The following is a 25,519-nucleotide window of genomic DNA, read 5'->3' on the forward strand; positions in this document are numbered from 1 at the left end:
TAATTTAACATATCAATATAGCGATTTAATACACTTTGATGCTATTAAGTGATTAATGATTCAACATTCAAAACAAATATCTTCTTCCTCAATTATCTATTAGCAGTTCATTAATAAAAATTAACGAAGAAATATTTTCAGGCTTAAATTACGTATCACAATGTTCCTTCTTCATATTCCAAGATAAGAAACTATGGTACCAATTAAAAAAGTACGTACACCGATAACAAACGAATCATAAAATATTTTATATTCGTTATCACTTATATTTCAATAGATATTAACCTTCGAACACATTTGCTAACAATAAATCTTTCTTTCCTCGTGCAAACGGATGGGCCACGTGATTTTTTCTTAACGTCTCCTACAAGTACAAACACGTAGAGAAATAATTATCGTGCATTCTCTAGGAAGAAATCACCATCGGTTTTATTAATCGCCCACATCGTCTAGAACGTTTCATGGAAGACGATATCGAAATAAAATACCGTGACCAAAGCATAGCCTCGATAATTATTAATTGTTGGAAAGCCAAGCAGCTATCCATAAGGCTTCTTGCATGTAGTAAAAAGTGAAAGTAATTTTTCATTATGTTCCTCTTTTCATCCTTCACACGCGTTTTATTCGATGACACAACGATATAATTCGACATTGTACCCCAACGAAAATACAATCTCCTTTCTCGTTTTCTGCTTTTTTTTTCTTCGTTCTCTTCTTCTCATCCATCATTTTTACAAATACGTAGCTACATTGTTGTAAACACATTTCTGAAATGCAACACCTCCTCCAAAAGGAATCTCGGCCTCGTTCGCCAGACGTTTCAGGGCTGAAGATAAGTTTTCCTGCGCGAGCGAGCTTAAGAGGTTTGCTTGGTAATCGACAGTGGAAACGGTTGTTGAACAATGAACGCCAGAATCGATACAGAATATCGTGGGCGAAGAATCACGGGCCACGTCAATGGCCGTTCAGCAGAATCGCATCTCCACGGTGTATTCTTCGGCAGTTTCTTGTGGTTTTGAACAACCCTCGAGAGAATTCGAGTTAGGCGTTTACGATACTTTATTTTTGTTTTATCTGTCTGTGGTACATACAGGATGGTCCCTGCAATGAAAATTGCTTTAATAACATTATAAATTCCGTTTACAAATTACAAAGGAAATTGGTACGAATTAATACTGTACACTGCACCGTGAAACGTGTTATTTTTAAGTTTTCTTTCTTATGATCTGTTTTAGGGTATAGACTTTATAATTATCCGTGTGTTTTGTTGTTAAGCATACATTTTGGCAGTCTTAGCTATGCAAAATTGTCATTCGTGGTACAATTAAATTGGAGGAAAAAGCAATGGATCGTTTGAAGAAAGAGTTATTCAATGATATACTTCATTTTTCTTAGGGAATTGAATTTAGAAATTACGGAGTATATCCGCAATCTTGTCTGATGTATTTATAAATATCGGTGTTGGTCTAATTTATTGGTGGAGAAGTTTCCAACTTTTTAAGCTTATCGCTGTTGTTTTCTCTTGTTTTCTAAAATTAGTGACGATCGAGATTAATTAAAATAGAACATCATATAAAAATGATTGTTAGATTAATGTACATACGATGTTAATGAAATATGTATTAGGAATAAGAGTCTGTGAAATTATTTGTTTAAATACGCAAGATATTTCATTCGCCATAAATTCTTGAATATCTGCTAAAAATATGGAAAAATGTTTAACAATGAAATCGCGCGGGTTAGACGATGAAACACGTATAATAATATCAAAATTATCATTTTATAAAAATTTTTAAATGAGCAGACATCTTATTCCTTCGAGTCGTATAATTTTGCTTCAGAGACTTTTCACATCTTCATAAATGTCAAAAATATTCAAGATATTCACGAACAATGAAACACCTTGCATTTACCTAACGCTATACTTATTTGAAGCAACGACGTATCTACCACAGTGATTAAAATAAACACGAGTTTAATCAAATAACCAACGAATACGATTAAACTTTACGATGACCAATTCGGAAACGTCGAATTAACTAACTTAATTAAAAGGTAGAAAACACTACCGTTCTTTTGCAAAATAAAAACGTTTCTATAAATTCTGAAGAAACGCTAGATTACGAAAGCACGCGACAGAAACTAATGCCCGATGTAAAGGAACAGGACGAAACAGCATACAATAATCTCCATTAAACGATGTGAATATATTATATTTTCGTAAGAAATTCGCAGAAATATGCATAGCGTATTAATCGTACGACATATGGTATAACGTGTGTACATATAATGACGTTAGATTACATTGTGTACTTAAGATAAATAATCCTTACACGATATAATGAACGATTCAAAAGAGTTTTCCGTGGTACTAGATTCGAATTGCACATGATGTGTATTACGACGCGTAACACATGTCCGAGTCGAAACGGATTGGATCGAATCGAAACGAATTGAGTCGAATTGGAACTGATATTATTCAGAACTGATCCAAAACTCGGAACTCGAAACGACGACGAAGCGGAAGCGCGTACTCGTAGCGGAGCCCGTTTCAGAAGATCCGTTCGTTTCGCGCCGTTTCGCCCGCTCTCTCGTCTAGTCCTCTTAGATCGATTAAATTTTCACCGTGTCCGTACCTTTTCGTTCGTAGCCTTTCTTTTCTAAAATCCTCGGATAGATTAGATCGAGCTCACTCAGAGGGAATCCATTTATTCCGAGAGAAAGGGAGCGGCCCTTCGAAAAGAAGGAAACGAAGGATGAAGAGGCTGAAGAGAGTGAGAGAGAGAGAAAGAGACATAGAGAGCGATAGACGCACGAGGTGAAAGTTTAACCAATTAATATCGATACACGATACTTTTCGCGTCTCGGTTCGCCGTCGTGCGAATCGATCGAAACTTAGCCAGATCAAGGACCACGTCCTCAGAATAGCTCGAGTAGTCAATTCGAGAGCCGCGGAGATTAGAGAGACAAAGAAAGCCGGGCTGAAACGTGCCACTCGTTCGTTTGCATGCCAAACGGGAAAGTTACCGCGAACAGGTAACCGCGAGGAATTAGATTGTTGAATAATTTGCTCCGGCTACTTTGATTTCGCTTCGCGCCAGTCGTGCTCCTCCTTCCGAGACTTTGCTGCTTTCCTGGCACCTTCCTCTTCCAGGATTTCATCCAAATCGCTCCGCCAACGCCTAATTTCTCTTTCTCCTCTTGTCCTTCTTCTTTTGCTCATCGTAATTCCTTCCCATTCGTCATACGTCTTTCTTATCCTTTCTTTAACTCCTTCCTCTTCTTACTTTTTGTCTTTTTTTTTTAACGTTTTTCTTCTTTTACGTGTATGTATTCCTCGTCTTTCTGTTTTTTTTTTATTTTAGTTTATCTGCTTCGTTCTTTTGGTTTTATTATTCGTTTCGCTGGTTTAACTTGAAACGCGGCTAAAACGTTTTCCGCTTCTCCTGTTCGCTTCGGATGGTATTCGCTCAGATGCTTCCTCGCCTCTTCTCCTTCTCCTTCTCCCCTGCGGTTCTACGTCCTGATTACATGATTATGCATTTGCCTCTCTCGGCCCAGGGATTGTTCTTCTTGTCGGGCGCGTGTATCAGTGGGTCAGTCTTCTCGTTCTCTTCCACATACTCCCTCATCCTGGAAGCAAGCAGATCGTCTACTAGATCAAGTTTTCTTTTGATTCAGTTGTGTTCGTTCGCTTATATTTTCGACTATCGCTGAAGGTGGAATCTCTTACGAGAACGTTGAATGGTTCTAGGAATCGAAAAAAACGAAATATTTATTAATGATTGAATATGCAAGATTAAAAACGAAAGAGCGCGAAATAATGAAGAAATATCAACGATTTGCAACCTCTGATGGAATGGTTTCGAATAAAAAGGCAAATTATGTTGAACTAAGCTACAACACAGTTCAATACAGAAATTCTTGCGAAGAAGTAAGAAATTAAAAAGAATCGATTGGGAAAAGCTGCAGACAATTGTTTATACTAAAAGGTGTTACGATATACTATGCATTTAATCATGATATTTCTAACATGTTTATGATTGTCGATTTAACTACCAATTACTTGTTGATTACGTACACGTTCAGTGATCAATCATATTCCCATATCACCATTACATAATTCTTACATTATCATTATGCAACAGTTACATTATCAATGCATATTGGTTACGACTCTACCCATTGATTGTATATCAATTTTAATCAATTTCGTTACGAATTATATCCTGAAAAATGACTAGTTTTGTAATTTCAATTTTAAAAGAAATTTCAATCAACAGATTATATAAAACATTAATTCGAATATCTCGCTCGAAATATATTTGATCTAATAAGTATTTAAAATATGATATTTTCAGGAAAGAACAAAATCCAAGTAAATTTCCAGGTGCCTGAGGAGAACACGTTGACGAGATACAGGATCGTTGTAAACGTAACAAGGTTGCAAGCGATGCAAGGAAAAGTGCAGCGAGGAACGAATAGTTGGTCGTTTCGCCGAGAAGGCTCGGTGAAAGGGACTCGCGGCCAGTCTGGCCGATTTTGCGTTCAAGGAGAATTCTGTGTTCCGAAGGTTCGCGACTGCTCAATCGCGATCGACCAATTTTTCCGATTTTCTCGCTAAATACCTGTAGATAAAGCAACTTCGATAAAATCTAATTCAATTCGTGCAACTATGCTTTATGACGTCGGCCTAATCAATTCGCCTTCAAATAAAAAGAATCAGAGAAACATTAAGGCTTTGCAAAAAGTTAAAAAGTATCGTAGTAGGTGGGTATCTAGAAATTGTAGTGTAGAACAATGTAAACTTATTCTTGTAGGTGTGTTACAATTATTGGTTTAGAAATTATTTATTGCAAATTATTTTTGAAATTTGTCTTTATTGAGAATTTATCGATCGCAACGATATCTTCAAAATTTTTCTTAACTTTCTGATAATGCCTTTTGCAATAGTTTCAGATTTCTTGATTAAAATGAATTTATAGCACTTTCTATTGCGCTCTGTTGTTTGCACTGATCTCCAGATATCCAACGTTATCTTGAATCTATCTGATCGCAAAGAATAAGTTGAAAGGATACGGCACGAATTCTTCAGCTATGTCGTTGAATAAAGCAGGTCGTCCTATGCCTAGATGCAATCGCAACTATAATTCCAGCACGATTTTTTCAAGTTGATGAGCTACAGGGGGAAAGATTTGAATTATGTATCTGGTATCGAGATACAGTAGGGATTATGTAATGGTAATGGAATTATTTTAGTTGAATAGGCAGGACATTGTAAAGGATTTATTCTGAATCATGAAAAAATTAATCTTAGAATTAGGTATCATTCTTTTAAAAAAATATCCAAAAGTATCGCACGTGTTCTAAAACACAGCAATGGTCAATAATATAATTAATTAACGGTAGTAAATAATTTTTGTACACATAGTAGTTTCTACTTTAATTTACTTAACTCTGTGGCATGCTTATTATTATTTTTAGTATTATATATGGTATGCTGTGTATGTTAGAACATTCAAGCAAAGCTGTTAATGAATCGGTTGTATTAGTCGGTAGTATCAGTAAATCAGTAATAGTTATAATAATAAGAATCCCCTGTTCCAGTTAACCCGCAGCTTAGCGGAAAATGCGAGAAAATTATAAGCTTTCACTTATCGCTCTTTATTAGAAACGAATGTAGGTTAATGACCTGTTACTACTTACACAAGTAACTTTTCAATGCTTGTTTTAGAAAACTGTTTTATGTTAAAATCTTATAATCGTATTATTCAAGATTATTTAAAAATTGTCAAATTATTATTAAACTTTGTCAATTGCTTCCTAAGATAGGTGAATGAGATGAATGAATTATTATTATTTTCTATTTATTAAGATCTAAATATCTTACCAAGCACATCATTCTATTACGCTTAAAGGACCCCCGTTCATTATGATAGAAAATAATTTCTACAACTTTCACAACATAGTTTCTAGACTTCCACATGCATCCAAACCCTATAATATAAACTATATTATCAACTTCAATGTATCAAGTTTGGAGACATTAAATTCTATGTAAAAGCTCGTTTAACTCCCAGGCAGTAAAGACTGGGTCAATACTGACTCATATAGATATTTCATGTTTATTAGATACTTTCTATATTACATTTACGTATTCTGTTCTATTAAACTGTTAGGTTGAGTAATACATTCATTCACGTTTCCTTAAAAGAACGTCGAACGTTATTAGTATAAAATCTACCTAATTAAAGAGTAACTTTTTCATTCTATTTCTTTATTTTATACCTTTTATGAAAAAAATTCAAATACGTTCCTTTTCACGTTCTTTAAGTAGTTTTTATAATATTTTTCGAAAATGGACTAGCATTAATAATTTATTTAATTTTCAGCCTCATAGCCTAGGAAATGTGAACTTGGTTTACATAGTCTTCTACTCAACACACATACCCGTACAATTATTCACTCGTCTTTCTCATCCTTCCATAACTCCATTCATAACATTTATCCACCTAACTCTATTCAGATGACTCTATTTCGAACGCTTACTCCTTACTCTAGCCTCTGCTATTCGCTTTAGAACTATCCTAATCCCTCCATTTATCCTCTACTTCATTGCATCTGCTTTTCTTTTCTCCCGCCCTCGTCCTTTTCCTTCCTCATTCCTACAATGCTGCTCCTTTCCACCATTCCACCACGCGTTACTCCCTTCTATCGTACAGAACTTTTTCCACGTTTAAATTTACTGTTTGCACACCTGTATAGTTCTCTACTAAGTATTTTATCGTTATATATATTCCTCCGGTATACCCTACACAGTGTGTCCTGCTCCTTTCTCCAATACCTATTTCCTTCTTCCATATTTTCACATCTTGCTCTTACCATAAGGTTCTAGCTTCCCCTTGTACCAACCTCCATAAAGTGGGATGCTCACCACCGTATAAATACCTGTACAATATATGATACTCAGAGTTTCTTATTTTACTGTACTGCGACTGTTTTTGGTTCGGTATCTCTCAGCCAAAAAGGAAGAATAAATGCTTGTTTACAATGCATCTTACAATAGCAAATAGCAAATTAGAATTCGAAACAATTAGAGTGTTAATTTCTTTTTGAAGTCTATTATTTTCTGAATCAATCAGAGCTTCATTATATCGATAAAAGTGGTGGGTGTTAAATCCAGGCCATTAGTGTTTATAGTCGACTACATTGTCCACGTAAATCGCCTATAGTAAGTCACTGTATGAAATTCTAATAGCGACTATGATATACAAATATAAGTATCCCTACTAGATAAGGCTAATACACGATACAAAACCAACTTTTCCTATGTACCACAAGAGCAAAGTTTCACAAGTATAATGCTTCGCGAAAGTATCCGGAATGTTTGGCATAGAGAAGTTTTACGAACACAGTCAGCTTTCTATATTGTACATTAACTTTTTACTAAATACATGTTAATAGTAAGTACCCTGTAATTTCTACATCAATTCTCAGATTCGTTCCAAATTTCACGAATAAAATCATTCACAGTCGTAACTCGCTACGATATAAATGAAACTTGCGAAGACGTTTTATGTAATACACATAATACAGTGGCTGCAAAAAATACTAGCACGCCACTGTGTTTATTATAGGAATTATATACTGATTAATTAGCTCCAAGTATATTAAATTTCTATAAAAATTTCGCAGGACCTCATGAAAAATCATTTCATTAGAAATTAAGGATACGTGTAAAGACTTTTTGTATATACCGTGTGTACGTAAAAATTTGCTATGGTAAGCGTTCGAATAGTTTTATGAGTCGCTGTATACAATATACGTTGTATGTAGTTGGCACGGAAAATACTACTCCTTCCAAGGAATTTCAAAGCGCGCGAAGGGAAAAAGCGCACCACGTTTGAAAGAGGAGAATGCCCGGCGTTAAGTGCAAGACGGTGAGCGAGAGATTAGCTCGATCGGTAAGAGAGGAAGAAAAAAATGGGAGGTACCTTTCACTCGGGCACTCTCCGAGTAGCAGACCGCGGAAACTTTTTGCTTTCGCGTACGATTCCCCTCGAAAACCGCAACGAGCAACGTCGTTGCTCGAATGCGGTTCCGCGTTCGTTCCGCAACGCTGTGCAACTTCCCATATGTTATCGAACACTGAACGTGTGTCTCATTAGGTGCGCGTCGCCATTACAGCCTCTAGACCTCAGAGGAATATTCGATTAATTGTGTGTGTCCACTGAAACGAACCAAGATCGATATATAAGCAAGATTATCCTTATTTACTTATTTGTCGATTTGCCTGAGACCTTTTTAATTAAAATAGCTGTCTATGTTATTGTACTAGAGTGTAACATATCCGATTGGTGATGTAATATGGTTTTTTCGATCCTTTACCGACTGTACGATCGTTAATGTTACATAGATCGTAGAAGTTACACGTCAGCAGCCATTTAGGTAAAAATTTATCGTCATTAAAAGGAATCATTGGCAAATTTTAAACGTATAAAGAAATAAAGAATATTTTCTACTAGCTGCTGCCACTGACAAGGCAAAGATATAACGCAAGATTGTGGGTATTGTGCAATAAGTGGTAGACTACGGATTTTGATATATTTATGGGAAATTTGAGGATGCAAAGGTACACGGAATACACATAACACGGATATTGTATAGAACACGCTGCGCTTAAGCTCCGTTCTTCGTAACTGTGCCCATAAAGATGTAAATTTGCATAAATATCTGCTAGTAGTAAATATAAAAGCAGAATGAATTTATAATACAGTGCAGTATGTATCCATTCAGTTGTAACGTACACGTAAAACGTCCTCTCTCTTTAATAAAATTCTTCCAGTCCGAGGTAGTCTCCTTCAACTAACATAATATAAGAATCAGAAGATCAACAAAGATGGATCTACATATCACATTTTCTCCTATGGTTTTCACATCTTCTTACATCTTCGTTCATGACGTGGGACTATCCGAAAATTACGCCTTTCTATCACATTAGGCAAGATAATTAACATATAAAACTCCTACAACTTTGATACAATTAATTCGTTTGCACGAACCAGCTGGTATGTAAGTATGCACAGTGCGAGCGTCTAAAAGTGATCAGTCCACGAATATGCGATTAACAGATACTCCACGTCCAAGGAGATCCTGTCCCAACGTGTAATATGGGAACGTCGGTGTAATTTAACCTTGACTGTCGATTACTAGCAGCATGTTGCGGCACACCGCGCCACGCCACACCGATTACGTCGTCATCTACACTATCTATACGTCTCGCGTTTCTCGATTCGTCTAGGAAACTGCTTCTATGATCACTTTGTCCGAACGATTTTTATACGACACCGCGACGATTGTTTCGTTCGAGTCGGTTCAACATGACTCGATCAATACTGCGTCGTTCGATTTGTTTTTTTAACCACCGTCTGAGTTGCCACTTTATCGCAATATAATATCTCAAGTATCGTGAACAACCCGGAGGTTATAATAAAAACCAATACACGGAAGAAGCAAATAAATGGAAAAACTGTATTTCTTTTTTAAAGCAAATGTAAATTATATGAACAGCTTTTGTTCTCGAGTACAGAAGAAGTAAATATACGGTTCTTCTAAATGTAAGCAATCGAGAATTTCTTACATATTTACAAAGAATTCGGTAATCGTGAGAAGAGTAAATGAGAAGAGACTTTATTTTTCCAAGAAAAATCAATGTAACGGTGTTTCATCAGAAAATCGTAAAATACATAGATTTGATACCTTGTCTTTTAAATAATTACGGAATTGTTAATTACCTCTTTATGATGATATCGTTTTATTTCTAAAACTAATTGCATTTGTTTTGAAAACTTATAAATCTTTATAATTTGGAATGGATAACTATACATGCAAAACAGCACTAATAAGTACTAATTCAGCGTCGAGACAAAGAAACACGATAGTTCGAGAAGTAACTAATTAAGAAAAGTCTTAGGATCAGATGGCAGTATGTAATCTATGAACGAAGGATTCTAGACGTTTGACATTAAACTATAAAGTATTAATATGTTACAAGAATGAATTTCCAAAATGAAGAGAATCGATTAAGCATCAAGTACTCATAGCAGCTGAAGGATTCTGAATTCATTACAGCAGAATTACTAATATTGATTTGACCTAATATCCTAGTATAATGTAAAATAATATTGAAAATAGTATTCTTCGATAATCGCCTATCTTTTTTGTGCAAATTTGGAATTCTAAGATTAATTAGCGCAGAAAATGACAAATCAACGCATGAAATAATATTCAAAATTCCTTTCTTATCTCAGCTTAATTTTATACAGATAACATTTTCCATTCTAATATTATAAATTCGTCACAATACAAATATTCTTTCCACAAAAGTACTATAACTTATTTATCCAATTTACTTTCCATTTTTCATTAGATATATATTACTAACTTTCAACCTGTTGATCGTTAAATCAATTTTCCTGACACCTAACGACTCGACAGATACGCCCAAGTAATCTGACAAAAGCAAGTTGACGAACAAAGAAAAAAGATTATAAAATAATTAGCAAGAGCATTCATATTCTCGGTAGTTTCAATGATAATGTCGATACGAAAGATTGCAAGCTTTTGCGTTTACTATTGCAAGGTTTTCTGCTGCAAAAGTCTTCATAATCGTTTTCTTGACCATTCAAGTTCTTTTGATTAATTATCAAAGTCAGTAAAATACCAACAAAATTGTCCGTCTCGTCCAGCTTCTAAAGTTTTTCGAGGACTTTGGAATACGCCATATGAATTTTAAGAAGGAAACAGTTTTTACATGGAAGCAAACATGAATTCGAATAAACGAATATGTGCAAGAATGTGAAAGATGCTTGATAAAAAGATTCGAAGTATTTAAAACAATTTGTTATAAATGATATATAGATACTATGACATTAAAATAATTGTAAATTTAACAAATATGATTAAAACGATTACAATGCCATGTTAATAATTTCTTGTGATAACTATGGTAATTTTTCCTAAATAGTATGAATAATCATTATTTTCCTGTTGTACTATGAACGCCTTTTTTAAATATTGAAGACAAACGAGAAAAAGAATTGAAAGAAAGAGGATCTCGGATCAATTACAAAGCTACTAGGAATATATGTATTGTAAAACGTATTGTATTGTATATAATTAGGAGATTTTCGAATGTCTGAACTGAATTTTACAAGATCAGAAAATAAAAATGATTTGCTTCTCACAATCTTCATCACACTGTTTATGTATTACACGATGTATGTATGTGTTATGAATACCTTCGTAGCTAAAAATAACTTCGAAAGAAATGCTAAATATAACACAAAATCACTTGGGTCATTTGAATGGAACATTGTTTACTGGATGCTGTTCTAGATTAATCCGTCTTAAATTTAAATTAAAAATAATTTCAGACATACAGTTTCCTTAAATATCGTGTCACGTCATTATGTATCATATGTTTATTAAATTTGGCTGTGATAGAGCCATTTGAAGTACAACTAATCTTCCAAACAATATCATAAAATACATATCAAATGCAAATAGGAATGTGGTTTTGACTATTAAAATTTCTCCATTAATATTGTGTGCAATTTTTAGAAAATCCTCATACGATTCACTTTTCCCAGTGTAAAATGTTTCTGTATCTTTTAGTACGTTATTTATTTAAAAAGTTCGGTATGTTTACTAAATTGTAGCCTGCAGAATGGTACAAAGATGTTACTCTGCGCGTCTTGTATAAAAATATTGTCTAAATCCTGAATCCTTTTTAACTTCATCTATGCAACCTATCAAAAAATAATGAATCATTTCACAGGACATTCTTTCTATGATACCCAGAAGATAAAGAAAATACAAGATGAACTATTCAGACTAGAAAATGCGGCATAATAAGTAAACAAGGAATAATTAAATACAAAAAAAATTCGTTGAAAGGACGGAACAGTCCATCGGGAAAATTGAACAAAAAAAATTCAACCTATTACTCGAACAACGATAAAACAAGAAATGAGGTGAAACAGGACAGCTACTTTTACTGACCAATAGATTTCTACGATAACAAAGATAGATAGGAAACAACATCATGCGTTAATCAGTATATCAAACGAAACAAGAAGCAAAATGAAAAGACGCAAATGAAATTTCAAGAATAATTGACGAATATAGGATGAGACAGATGGGGTTGTTGGACGCGTAACACGAAACTTTCCGTGGACCATCCTGGTCGTATCATTGTCTACTAAATAAGGTGACACAATAGAACCGTAAAAAGGAAGCGGAAATAAGAAAAAATTGGAGAAACAATCGACGAAGGTGGGACGAAAAAGAGGGGTTAATGGACTTACGCGACAATACTCTTCGAAAGGGGCCACCGTTCCATATCAGCTTGGTACTTCATGTTCTCGATCTGCTTCTTCAATGCGTCCTTGTCCATGTTAGCTAGTACACTGGGATCCATGGTTATAGCCGCGCCTCCCTTTTGCCAGATAAGAACCGAATAGCGCTTGCGCCTCTACGAAAAATCAATAGAACCGACTATGTATGGGGACTCCTGTTATTGGAACACCAAACCTACGTCACACACTGGCAACAGGAAATTCGATTCTGCGAGGAAAAGTGCACGAACTTTTCCCTCGTTGCGACCTCCGCGAGATGACAATGGATCTTGTTCTGTTCCTCGTACACACGTGATATTCGAGCCGTGCGTGATACGGATCGAAGCGTTATATAGTTATTTAGCCATTATTTCACTAATCGTTAGCTTATAAATCATTATACCGAAGACACTTGATACTTTGATGCAGCAGGATTCAAGGACATGATCTTGGATTTCTCGCAACTGCGTAAACAAATGGTTTGCCATAGGTTTGGATAATTGGTACAACGTCGCTTATAAAAGAGAAGATGGTTTTTTTCCTATTTTATCTTGCTCTAGGCAGAGGGATGCTAACACTACAGTTGGGGAATTATAAATTATTCAATAATTACTTTTTACTGAGTATTTACAGAATGTCCCATAAAGAGTGGTACAATAAATAGCAGGGCCATATTATATCTAAAAACGAATAAAATGTGTAGAATAAAATATTTTAATATGACACCTATAGTTAGAATTATAGTTTCGATTCAGAACTATTAGAACTATAAGATTTCGAAGAATAAAAAATTGAAATATTAAACCTTCGCGAATGATGATCTTTCAATTACTAATACCTAAAAAAACCTAAAAAAATAATAATTATTTTTTTCTCAATACTTGTTTTTCCATTCGTTGATGAGCTGTTTTTAAGTACTTTCAATCAAGAACCCTTTGACGCTTCCAACGGAAGCAACGAAGCTTGAATCTTAACGAGGAACACATGGAACAAGCACAATGCGCGTACCCATAATAAATTTCTAATGCTCTCTTCTCTTTTTACGGTTTGCACACTTATTCTTCTCTACCGGTAATGACCATTAGGCAGAGAAAAACCATAAATGAATGAAATTTGAACGTTCGAACGATAAAGTGAAAATACTCTTGAAAATATTTATTGCTTTAAGCAAAAATTAATTCCGATATTTCTTTACCTTCAAAAATATTAATACGAACTATAACACCGTCAGATTTGAAAAATAAACACTGAATGGAACAGTCTGTTCATGAAAAAGTCGATTCGTTGCTCTACCTTACACACCGATCAAGATTACTGTATCATGTATCGTAATTATCGAATTCATGGATACATTCCACATAAAATAACTACTATGGCTTCGTTCTTCGACGTTTCAAAATTTGCCCTTTCAAGTTTAAATTGTCTATGTTACCTTAAGTCTTATATTATCCTAAATGTTAAAATACTCTATTTCCCTTTCTATATACTATGTACAAAGTATCCGAAAAGGTCGGGACAAAACTCATACTATATGTTAATGAGGTCAAGTAGATAAAAAAAAGTTCATATAAACTTACGTCCGAAAATGCTTTATTGAAGAGTTATAAGCGTTCAAAAATTTGTATTAATTATTTTAACAGTTACAGTAAATGAAGAATCAAAATTTCCTGCTTCTGCAGAAACACAGAATCCCAATCGCCGAACTAATAATTGTTGAACTTTTTCGAATATTCCTGCTGTTGTAGAGATATGGAATACTAAATGCATTCGATGCATGCTAATTGCGATTCTGTATAACGAGTAATCTCCCGAAAATCTTTCAACACTTATAACTCTTCGATAAAGCATTTTCAGATATAAGTTTATATGAATCTTTCTGTTTTGTCCCAATCTTTTCAGGCATCCTGTATGTAACAACTACTTTTAGTAAAAACCATTATTTCATGGTACTTGGAAGAATTGCATCTGTAATATTCTTTTTCGAAAGAGAAACAAAATCATTAAATAAATTCATTGTTTTATTCTAAATAATGTTAGACGCAAATGTACGAACACTACAATGTACGCTTAGAGGATAATTCCATTTGTGTTTCTGTTGATTGTACGAACTGTACTGGCTATGTACTTTATTTGTCATAAAATCTTCCAAGAAATTACTTTCACAATGTCAAGCCAGAACATGCTCGCAAACAGGCTTGAAATAATTAAAAGACATTTAAGTCCATCGTATGCATGTTCACATAACATTGTAAGAGTGGAAATAACAAAATTTCCTAATTATATTTAAATGAATTTACTTGGAAGAGAAACTAACTCAAAATATACGAAATTTAATTAATTGCGAAGAAAATTAAGTTATCAAACTGTTATTAATCAAAAATAAAATCGCAATAATGTCACCTTTAATAGAAATTTAGGCGATCATATATGCTACAGCTATCTCATTTTGGCACAACTTCTTGAAGTTTCAAAAATAAAACAAAGTACTACATTGATTCTAGAATTTACGATATTTCGAGTTTCAGTATCTTATTAGTTACTATAACTACATATATCTAAAATGTTAGCTGTTACCCTAACACGTCTTTATATTTTTTCACTCCTAAATTAGAAAGATCGAATTAAACAATATTCATGAATGGATGATTATATTTCATATTATAAAAAGTTACCATAATTAAAAATAAAGATTTCTACTGCTCAAGGCTACTCCTCCTCGCACGCCAAAAATAATCTCCATTTTAGCGATCCTATCATACGAGTTGATTTTTGTCACATCTATACTATAAATATCGGTGCGAATGTCTCTATTGCTATTTATTTCCTCCCATATTTTAAGTTACGATAATAATCATAGTTTACATTTCATTCTACTTTTCTATTTACTGTGAAACACCCTGCATATAATTGCTAATTACTATCACATAAACAGTAACCATATTTACGACTTATTTTTTCATGGAGAATCAGTTTTCTACTGGCATTGTACTTATTTGGTAATCTATATTACCACACATATGCATTATGCATGCATATGTACGTACGTGTACGAATTACGACATGTAGCAAATAAAATTTCAAAATCGATTCTCCCCAGTAAAAAGTCTGATACAACAAACAAATTTCGCACGTGTTTCTTTAATACTTCATAGAAATCTTTTATACTATAGAATTTATATCTTTTTAAACAAATCCAAACTATACATATAGAGTATGCTCCAAAATACGGTAATGCCATCGAGCAGAGATAATAAATCAGAAATAAAAAACACAATTTTTAAAAACATCTAAGGTTTCGTTTTCGAGAAAATGAATTTTGAAAATGTATCGAGTAGAGTATATGTCTAGATAATGACTTGATGAACCATTTAGATTGATGAAACATTTTGTCTTATTCAATATTTTTGTTAGCTTACGTTGATAAGATAATAGATTGTAAAGAAAGAATGTAAACCAAGATTCATCACGTCATTACTTATGAGTTAAACGCACGTATAGTTGTTACGTTTTCAAGATCTCCAAGTCAGTCTCCTTGAAAACGAAGCTTTATATACAAAAATTGTATTCTTCTTATGCTTTTTATTCTTTTCTATGGAGAATCACATCCTGCTTTTCGTGGGACATCCTGTATAAATTACACAGTAATCCATTTAAAATATGTTGTATGCACCATATCCAATTTTAAGTGCAGAAAACAAACAAATTCAATGTTCCTCCAACAAAAACGCTCGTACAATTTACGACTTTCCCCAGAATCGCGATTTTCATCTTTATAATACAATATTACACATTTTATCTAGTCTGACATATTATTTGATTAGTGATCAGTGATCAAACATGTTATTTCCAACGAATGAAGTCTTTATCAGGCGTAAAAATTACAGACGTTTGCGGTCTACGACTAATATAACGTATCAACGGAGAAAAACTTCGCAGCTCGAGAGAACAAAATCTGCTACAACCATTTGCCTCGACGTTCACTTCAGTCTCGAGAAATGTCTCTTAAAATGCAAGGCACGTATGTATAGCCAACCTACGCTAAAACTAAGACCAATGGTATCTGAAAAATCAGCACTGCAAAATGCAGTGGAAATTTTTCGGACACCATTTTGAAATATCTTGGCGCACCACCACCAACGTAATTAATACAGATAGATGCAAATATGAACAAATGCCGAGCGAAAATTCGGCGAAATAATTATTATCGCCGTATCTAGATTCGTTGTTTCGAAATCGTCCGCTCGCAGAATCGAATCGGTGTTTTCTCTTGACGATATTTTCGACAGGTATTCTCGATACTGGCACTTACCCAGTAAACAGAATTTCGGTGACGAGAAGAAGTCACGTGCCACAGGAAGTCCGTCCGATAGTCGTGGTCGAATATTAGAGAGTAGCACTCACCTTGCCGGAGGTCGGAGAAGTTCTGAGATGCGCTGACTCTTGGCAGGTTTCTCGATTCGCTTACGGAAGCCTCAACAAAACTCGCCAATCTAATTTGCTGGTAATTTACGTGCCGATATTTTCAATCATTGTTGTCATAAGAATATTCCTCGACGAATGTTCCGTCCGCTTATAATCCGTAATGAATAAACTGACCGTGTTAACCTTCCTGCCGACCTGGATGGATCTTGATTCCGTTACAGGCCTCCTATGGTACCGATGAAAGTAAGCTTTCTGTGAAAAAGAAATAATGTTCATTGTTTCTAAAAGTACAATATATCGTTGTTATATATGCATATTCATAAGGATATAATATCGATAGTGGGAAATATTGTAATTTCTGATTAAGGTAGGTTTGATGGTATAAAATAAAGCTTTGAAAAAAAAAAAACAGAATTTAATGTATTAAAAGAATGTGAGCCGATAAGAAATTATATTTTTGGTAACATTGAAGATTTGGAGGAAATTTAATTTAAATTTTGATTTCTGTTTTAAGTACATATATATTTTAAAGGATAAAACGAAAAGGTAAGACGATAGTATGTGTGTAATTGCCATTGTTTATTGATGATATTAATTCAATTAGAGAGCAGTAAGTTTCGTGAAGTCCCGTTTTAAATGTATGAAAGTTCATACCCTGGGGATCTCTAATCTGTTGCTTACATATTATATGTATATGCAGATCGTTATGTACGTAATGGTACATAAGGATTATGATGTTTTCGTTGTTATCAGTGAATTTATTGTGGCTCTTTTTTACAATGCTTCAAGAACAATAAAGAAATGGCGTAATTTATATATTAAAAACATGTTCTTCAAACAAAATTTGTCTATAAAATTGATGAGTAAAATTTAATACGGAAATTGAAAGATCACATTTTTGAATGATTTCCGAAAATTGATAATATCTTGTTGTACTCTTTGATTTTGTTCATAATGACATAATTGGATAATAGTTAGTAATAGTTAATAATGAGCAACAGGGATTTAACAACTTAGAACAGTATATAACAATCTTCAAATGAGTCTACATAAAATCAGAAAAACAATATTATTTCATTTTGAACACATTACAAAAATTAACAGCATGGATTCCCATTTGTATTGCAATTAGTCCTAGTATTAACATATTTGCTACCTACTGTTAATCATTGTTGCACAGTGCAAGCTTCTTATTATATTTGCTAACAAGATTGGCAAAATCTACTTGTAAGGTATACTAGATTAAAATGTTGGGTCATATTGTTCACTTAATTTTTTCCATTTAATGTTTCCTAATAAAAAAAAATATACAATTAGATTTATATTAAAATATTAAATAATATATATATGTAAAAATTTGATATTAGAAATACACACATTGATTTTAGGCAAAATTTTGATTGTTAATTGAAATAAATTAATCAAAACAGACAATACAACATCATTATACAACATTACAATTTCAATACACAATAAATTAAAGTTAATATGAACAATGAATTGAAAATTCTGATATTATTATAATTGAATCCTCAGTTCATTGAATTTCTCAGGAATTATTTACGATATCGTATATTTTAAAGTATTTACATTTTAACAAGCAGATCACTCGAGATTTAAACGAATACATTTGTCGACTTCTAACTAAATTTCACGGATAGACGAAAACCGATTAATACTAAAGGGAGAATTTCATTGGTGAATTACAGGGATTGATTTATTGACTGATGGTCGAGATTTATTACATAAAATTTGTATCGGTAGCTCAACATTGTAAGCAATGAAAAGAATAATCTATTTATTTCATTATTACACTTGAACAAATGATAATAGATATGTAACTAATTTATAATTGATATTTATTATAATTAATTTAATTACATGTGGACCAAAGATTCCCTATTTCTTTAGGCACAGTATCATTTATATCCGAAATAAAGTATGTATATTACATTTACATACATTTACAAGAATTAAAATCAATCTAACAGATATTAATTTTTTTCTAATTATGGGACCATTAAACAGGTTAAAGAAACGGCAGTTATGTATATGTTGTTGTATCGTCAAATTCGTTTAATTATTAACTTCATTTTCTGATATCTTTATTTTCTTTAATCAAAGAATGATAATAAGATAGATACTAATATACTTACGTTTATCACAAGGAAAACTTTTAAATACCAGTTCACGATGTTTAATCAGTAAAATTCAAATTTCACGATTTGACATATTGCGCCATATGCGTATTCTACTGAGCAGGAAATTTAAATCCTATAAATGAATCAAATATTTTACAATATTCAATAAAATGTAATAAAATAAATAGATATAAGGAAAAAAATTGAAATAAAAATAAAAAAGATTAATAGTAAAAATTCATATAATATATGTATTTTTCTGTATGCATACTTTTTGTTAACATTTGCAAAAAAGTCAAACGAAAATTGTATAATAAAAAAACAACATATAACAAATAAATGATAAATCATATTATCAATTAATTAATAATTCCAACATTCTTTATTGGAAGAAAATTTACTTTTTTAAATAAAAATATAACAATGTTGATGTAATAATGTAATTATGATAATCTCACCTGTAAATTAATTTTAGATAATTATATAGGAATTTGTAAGTTTATTATTAACAATTTTTTATCTTTTTATTAATCTTTGTAAAAAAAATTATGTTTATTTTAAATCAGCAGTTGATTCTATTCGAAATATTTTAACACTCTATATATTTATTGAAGGTACTGCTATTCACGCCTGAAACTTAAAGTTCTAAGTAGAAGCGAATATCAATAATTTATTACACCTTCATATACGTATTTAATAGTACGTATTTAGTTAAAGTAACATATTAATGATTAAAATTCAAAACTAGTTAAATTTAATAGACAATATTACACTTTCTAACCTATATAACCTTAATTTATTCTTCTTTACATAGGATACATTCTGAAAAGAAATAATCAAATGTCTTTTAAAATGAATAAATACTTGGATCTTGCAAAAACAGGTACCAGTTATGCCAAACATATGAATCGTTTAAGTAATCGAATATTTGGTGAAGTAACAAGAACGACTAATAAAAAATCGATGAAAGTAGTGACATTATTTAGCGAAAGACCAATAAATAAGCGACCAGAAATTGTTGATTATTATCCACGGCACGTTGAATCTGATTTATTAATAAAACATCTTAGGAGTTATGGATTATACAGAGATGAACATCAAGATTTTAAGGAAGAGTATCAACATTTAAGAGAACTTCGTGGCAAAAAGAAATGGATTCCTCCACCATTTAGGAAGTAATAAGTTATTTGATTTGTTTAAATTCAGTGTATTAAATCAAACTGTATTTGTATAAAATGTATTTCATATAATACATGTGCTTACTTAAATGCCAAATGTTATGTATAAATAATAATGTAAAGATACCAAAATACAAAATGAAAAAATAGGTATAATTTTTTAGAGTATGCAACAATAATATTAGAATAAGAAACAGCTTCAAAATTAAGTGGTAATAACAATTCAAAATCATCTATTTCTATTTGATCCTTATTTTGTTGTACTGTAACTTTATCAAATTGTTGAATGTTGCACAATAATGATTTATTCATAGCACCATTGAAATTTCCTACAAATTGATTCTTTTTTTGAGAACTTCCAATTTCTTTATATTTATAGATATTACTACTTGGTTCTTTTGCTACATCTAGATAAGACATTTTATAGTAGCCATCGGAGGAAGATGCATTCTTATTGTTAAAATTATTGGAAATAGATGGATATAACTTATTCCAAAAATAAGATTTGTTCATACTTTCTATAGGTACCTCTTGATACTTTATTGCTGTCCCAGTTTTATTATGTAAATGTATTTTTGTATTACCTGGCCAATAACTTATTCGTGAACCTAATTGTAAAAGATCTGAATGATTCCATAAACTATCATGTACATTAATGTTTTCTTTAAATGTACTCTGTTTTTCATTTAATTTGGTGTTATTTTCCCATTCTTCTGTGTCCTTGTTATTAAAAACTAAATCATCCATCCATGCCCTAATTGCAAAAGTTATACATTATAATTCATTTTCAAATACATATGTCAAATTTTTATTTCTCTAATTTAAAATTTTATGAAAATTGTTGGTAAGTTTATTTTTGAACTTATACCTGAATGCACCGACATCGATATATGTTGGAAGATCTCCGCATTCTAAAGAAAAATTTGTCCAAGATGCAATTCCAACTAGAGCTATCTCATGTTTTTGATTCTCACATATAACTGGAGAACCAGGATTACCAGCACAGGCTCTCATTTCATCCTTAAACTCAACCATTGTACAAAATACATTTGTGTAAGTTGTATTTGTTTTTATCATATACGTACACATTTTCCAGGAATTAAGAATTACTTCGTAATATAGAACTGGCTTAGCTAGAACTTTTGAAGATGGTGCAACATAACTTTGCCATCCAAATATCAAACATAGTTTGTAATCATCATCATATTTGACAGGCACAACCTTAGGTAGGATTATTTTATTATGGCACATGTCAAATGGCTTAGTAAGTTTTAAAAGAGCTATGTTATGATCTCGATCAGGAAGAACAGAATAAGCTTCATATGTGGGATATATATATGTAGCTTTTACAGGTAATGTCTGTTTAGAGTCAGTTCCATTTAGTCCAGTTGCAAATAAAGTAATGGACTGTATTAATAAAATTAAGATATGACTATATATATATCCTTTTCTTAGTGTTAGGTAGAAAAAGTATCATACATTTCTCTTGTCTTGCACACATTGCGCTGCGGTTAAAACCCAATCTGGTGATAGAAGTACTCCACCACATGGTGCTACAGTTTGAAACTGTATCAACCAGGGAAACTGACCATCTTGAGCTCTTTTACCTTTTAATAGTATACCTTTATATTCTTTCAAATTTATAAAGATCAGAAAAAATGAAATGTAAAATGACATATTCATTAAAATGAAATAGAAAATATAATATGTATTTGAAATATATCTTATTTTTATGTAGCTATCTTCAAGTTAATACTATAATAACTTAAATTAAATGTCCACGATTTTTAATGAATGTAAAATTGTTTATTTAATTAAAAGGTAAGTATATTAACATAATAATTATGGCAATCATAGGGCACTATTTATATTATTTATAGATCAAATATAAAAAGATGATATTAAAATTTTTAATAGAAAAAGCTGGCTTCAGAAAATATTATTACATAATATTATTCTACTTATATTTTTTAAGTCACTTTATCTTTTTTATATGTTGCCATTAATTTTTCTATTATGAATTAAAAGTGTTTCACTGATGAATTATAGTAATAACAATAACAATAATAATGATGATAACTTTTGGAATAGTTTATAGTTCTTCTTTCACATCATTTTCTTTGTTTTCAACTTTTGCAACTTGCATCTTCTTTTTCTTTTTCTTTTTAACTTCACCACTAGTATCACCTTTCTCTTTCAGACAAGAATCATCATTATCCTTTAATACCCTTTCTGAACACAAATACCTAATAGGATGAAAATCATATTACATAATGGAATTAAACTCAATAAATAAAACCTGAATATAAAATATAACTAATAATAATAAATTAGTACCTAGTTAATGGAACTTTTCCTTGATAGTTATGATACCAGTCTTCAATGTCAGACTCATGATTTTCAATTAAATCTTCACATTGTGATTTTAAAGTAGTAATTTCAACAGATGGTTTATCCCATAATTCATATGGGATTCCTAGATCAACTTTGACACCTTTATGCCTATGTAAATATAATATAATTATTTCTAATGGTACTTTAAGTTCGAACTTCTTGTTTTTAAATTATAGCTTACGCAAGTCCATGAAGTGTTTTAAATGTTTGACTCATTCCCTTGGCAAATCGTGTACTATCTGTACGTTCCTTGTGAATATTATATTCCAATATACGTTCACACAGATTTTCCATACTTTCTACTAAACGTAATTCTCTAAACATAATAAAACCAATGTAAACTAGAATTTACGAACACATAGAATATTGCGTCTTTAAAAATATATTTCATATTTACGATTTTTTGTATTCCTTTTTCCTCTTGGGTGAAACATCATCAACAGAATATCCAATTTCAAGTACATCGTGCGTTTTACCGGTTTCATCTAATTTAGCCTCTAATTCGATAGCCACAACTTTGCAAACTATAACAAAACAGTGATATGTATTGCTTTCTGTGTACATTTAAAAAAATTTATCAATATACACTGCACGTATGTATATATATAGTTACCTTCGCATTTATTTGCATATTTAACACCTTGTTCCTCTTCCGGACCACCAATTACAAGATACGGAAATAATAAATGTGTCAAAAATATTTGCGTTAGAATGTACATTATAACAATTATAAGTTCACAAAACTATAGTAATCATTTAGAGGAACTGTATGATTATGGAATGATTCGAATTATTCATTCACATCTATGGTACTTCTAGCTCACATTTACTCATATCTGTATTTCCTTTTATTAACATTATATCAAATATATCTACAATTTTTATATGACGTACATGAAAGGACCGGGAATAATGATTGCATTTATAATTATGGAAGCTTGGATATCGTAAACATTTTAAGATTATTATTCAGTAGTTTCTTAAGGGCTTTTTCACATGAGTTGGTGCCCATGGAGCACTGAGCCATTCTATAAGATAAAAAATTAAAGATGTCTAGGTATGGCAAAGATAACTTTTATTAAAAAAACAAGTGGCTCAAAATGTTTATTATTTAAAATATATAAAAATATTGATTTGAAAAATTTCTCTTTCTTTTTTGACGTCTCTACTCTTACAGAGATCTTTGATATCTTTGAGATTATCTTCCTAAATCTTCGTTCAATCATAAATCAAGTTTTATCCCATCAATCAAAAATTTTCTTACTTTCTCTAAATATCTACTATCCAGATCTATTATCTGAAGCATGATACAAATTTTCAAATAATGTTGTTTATCAAGTTCTAACTTCCTCCTAGCTATATTAGCCGCATCAAATACTTGAACAATATATAGATATGTTTTGTGTTATGGATGTATTGAGTATTTTAAATTTTCTAATCTACATATCTATAATCATTAAACATAACGCCAACAAAGCCAAGTTCAACTTATATATGTTTGAGAACAGTACCAACAGTATACACTTCTATATTACCAGATATTACATTTCGTAAAAAGAAAACAGTTTTGTTAGCAGTTAATTTCCGGCAACGAGCGTTTAATAAAATGGCGGTGAAAACAAACTAATGTTTTGTTGAATGTATACAATAATTTCATTGATACGGAAAATTTAATTAATTTATTTGTAATATTATATATCATACATTAATAACAATAAAGAAATTGTGTTGAATATTCTCAGTATATCGTAAAACAGCAAAACAGAATTTTTCATTAACTAAATTGATTTAATTTTTGAATTTTGTATATTTATAACTTATAAATTCTTAGTAACTTATTATTTATACAATATTTGCAATATTTATACAATGACTGCAAAAATATATCAACCAGATCAAGAATTAGAGACGAAGGTTAAAAAAGGTTAGGATTCTGTATACTTCTATCACCGAATACATTTAGATTATCATTACTCTCATTTTTTAACATTTCAGCAACTGAACGCATATCTGAAAACATGCATATAGTTGCAAATGAGCCATCGCTTGCATTTTATAGACTTCAGGAACATGTAAGGAAGGCATTGCCTCCTATGGTGGATAAACGAGTAGAAGTGCTTACACTTCAACAGCAACTTTTAGGCAGGTGTTATGATGTAGAGTATGCTGTAAGCGCTATTAAGACAATGCATGGTGCTGGGAAGAGTTTTGAGAACACTTTAGAATTTATCAAGAATGCTATATTTTTCAAACAACAATTAAAGTATGAAGAACAGCGTAGGCACAAAAAAGATGGAAATAGAGATTCTGTATACAAAAGACTATCTGCACACATTCCTACCTTAGATCATTTACCGGATGAAATATCTGATGTTGTAAGAGAAACTGCTAACAGGGTAGAGTCTATGATGAATCATGCCAGATATTCTACCGAGGTTCAGAAAACAAATTGAACTTCACAACTGACAATTTAATGTATTAAAATATAATAATGTCAAGAGATATAAATGTGGATATTGTAAATAATAATTGATTTTAACTATAGATGAATAACTTGTTTATAGTTAAAAGGTTATGTAAAAAAATGTATAATGAAAGTGAAATAAATTATTGTTCTTATGTTCTGAGAAGCTTAATATTTCAATGTTTCTTTCTATATTCACAGCCTAGTTCAGTGTTACTAAAGCTGTTCGAGGCTTATGAAAATATATATAAAAAATTTACATAAGGAAATATAATAAATTTCAACGATATTTACATACTTATATTTACATAGTCTCGCTCTTTTCGAAAACTTCTGAGGAAAAAGCTTATTGAAATGATTTTTCTCTTCGCACTATTCTATTATTCGTTGACTCTACGCGGGAAAATAATTCTGCGCACTCAGATGCGCAGTACCGTTGTGACTTTCTGGCACTTTTCCATGTAGCAGCTACTACAAATCTTTCTGATTGGTCATGATTCTTGAAAATTAAATAAAGTTGAA

General features: G+C 31.8%; 5 protein-coding genes across 6 annotated transcripts; 2 read left to right on the top strand and 3 right to left on the bottom strand.

Moving 5' to 3' along the window:
• Positions 1 to 1,391: 1,391 nt before the first annotated feature.
• On the bottom strand, positions 1,392 to 16,840 carry LOC117217103 (guanine nucleotide-binding protein subunit gamma-e). Its single transcript, XM_033464416.1, has 3 exons — positions 16,708 to 16,840; positions 12,369 to 12,535; positions 1,392 to 3,633 (listed from the first exon to the last, which is right to left on the bottom strand). The coding sequence occupies exons 2-3, from the start codon at positions 12,479 to 12,481 to the stop codon at positions 3,528 to 3,530; spliced, it is 219 nt and encodes a 72-aa protein (XP_033320307.1). The 5' UTR covers positions 12,482 to 12,535; positions 16,708 to 16,840; the 3' UTR covers positions 1,392 to 3,527.
• LOC117217088 (28S ribosomal protein S33, mitochondrial) lies at positions 16,814 to 20,829 on the top strand. Of its 2 annotated transcripts, XM_033464404.1 has the most exons (3): positions 16,814 to 16,899; positions 19,576 to 19,660; positions 19,776 to 20,829. In XM_033464404.1, the coding sequence occupies exon 3, from the start codon at positions 19,802 to 19,804 to the stop codon at positions 20,138 to 20,140; it is 339 nt and encodes a 112-aa protein (XP_033320295.1). In that variant the 5' UTR covers positions 16,814 to 16,899; positions 19,576 to 19,660; positions 19,776 to 19,801; the 3' UTR covers positions 20,141 to 20,829. The 2 variants fall into 2 exon arrangements, with proteins under 2 accessions (XP_033320295.1, XP_033320286.1); XM_033464395.1 differs by lacking the exon at positions 16,814 to 16,899 and having other exon boundaries at positions 19,546 to 19,660.
• LOC117217079 lies at positions 20,239 to 21,620 on the bottom strand. The gene is made up of 2 exons (XM_033464387.1): positions 21,008 to 21,620; positions 20,239 to 20,893 (listed from the first exon to the last, which is right to left on the bottom strand). The coding sequence occupies exons 1-2, from the start codon at positions 21,388 to 21,390 to the stop codon at positions 20,239 to 20,241; spliced, it is 1,038 nt and encodes a 345-aa protein (XP_033320278.1). The 5' UTR covers positions 21,391 to 21,620.
• Positions 21,621 to 22,120: 500 nt separating this feature from the next.
• On the bottom strand, positions 22,121 to 23,552 carry LOC117205346 (protein canopy 4). The gene is made up of 5 exons (XM_033443661.1): positions 23,147 to 23,552; positions 22,931 to 23,057; positions 22,715 to 22,849; positions 22,477 to 22,641; positions 22,121 to 22,385 (listed from the first exon to the last, which is right to left on the bottom strand). The coding sequence occupies exons 1-5, from the start codon at positions 23,250 to 23,252 to the stop codon at positions 22,232 to 22,234; spliced, it is 687 nt and encodes a 228-aa protein (XP_033299552.1). The 5' UTR covers positions 23,253 to 23,552; the 3' UTR covers positions 22,121 to 22,231.
• Positions 23,553 to 24,025: 473 nt separating this feature from the next.
• Positions 24,026 to 25,152, top strand: LOC117205354 (BLOC-1-related complex subunit 8 homolog). Its single transcript, XM_033443672.1, has 2 exons — positions 24,026 to 24,457; positions 24,529 to 25,152. Exons 1-2 carry the CDS (start codon positions 24,403 to 24,405, stop codon positions 24,984 to 24,986), a joined length of 513 nt encoding a protein of 170 aa, XP_033299563.1. The 5' UTR covers positions 24,026 to 24,402; the 3' UTR covers positions 24,987 to 25,152.
• Positions 25,153 to 25,519: the final 367 nt, after the last annotated feature.

The sequence above is a fragment of the Bombus bifarius genome, unplaced genomic scaffold (assembly GCF_011952205.1).
Source record: "Bombus bifarius isolate JDL3187 unplaced genomic scaffold, Bbif_JDL3187 scf7180000007966, whole genome shotgun sequence".
Classification (NCBI taxonomy): Eukaryota; Metazoa; Arthropoda; class Insecta; order Hymenoptera; family Apidae; genus Bombus; species Bombus bifarius.

What these genes read in the sequence shown, in the direction of transcription:
- LOC117217088 (XM_033464404.1), top strand. Translation starts at nt 19,802, where the DNA reads ATGTCTTTTAAAATGAATAAATACTTGGATCTTGCAAAAACAGGTACC.
- LOC117205346 (XM_033443661.1), bottom strand. Translation starts at nt 23,252, where the DNA reads ATGTACATTCTAACGCAAATATTTTTGACACATTTATTATTTCCGTAT. An exon ending in ATATGCAAATAAATGCGAAG is followed by an intron (nt 23,058 to 23,146) that starts GTAACTATATAT and finishes GTTTTGTTATAG; the next exon opens with TTTGCAAAGTTGTGGCTATC. An exon ending in AAAAAGGAATACAAAAAATC is followed by an intron (nt 22,850 to 22,930) that starts GTAAATATGAAA and finishes TATTATGTTTAG; the next exon opens with AGAATTACGTTTAGTAGAAA.
- LOC117217079 (XM_033464387.1), bottom strand. Translation starts at nt 21,390, where the DNA reads ATGTGCCATAATAAAATAATCCTACCTAAGGTTGTGCCTGTCAAATAT. An exon ending in ATCGATGTCGGTGCATTCAG is followed by an intron (nt 20,894 to 21,007) that starts GTATAAGTTCAA and finishes TTTTGCAATTAG; the next exon opens with GGCATGGATGGATGATTTAG.
- LOC117217103 (XM_033464416.1), bottom strand. Translation starts at nt 12,481, where the DNA reads ATGGATCCCAGTGTACTAGCTAACATGGACAAGGACGCATTGAAGAAG. An exon ending in CTTTCGAAGAGTATTGTCGC is followed by an intron (nt 3,634 to 12,368) that starts GTAAGTCCATTA and finishes GCTTGCTTCCAG; the next exon opens with GATGAGGGAGTATGTGGAAG.
- LOC117205354 (XM_033443672.1), top strand. Translation starts at nt 24,403, where the DNA reads ATGACTGCAAAAATATATCAACCAGATCAAGAATTAGAGACGAAGGTT. An exon ending in AGAGACGAAGGTTAAAAAAG is followed by an intron (nt 24,458 to 24,528) that starts GTTAGGATTCTG and finishes TTAACATTTCAG; the next exon opens with CAACTGAACGCATATCTGAA.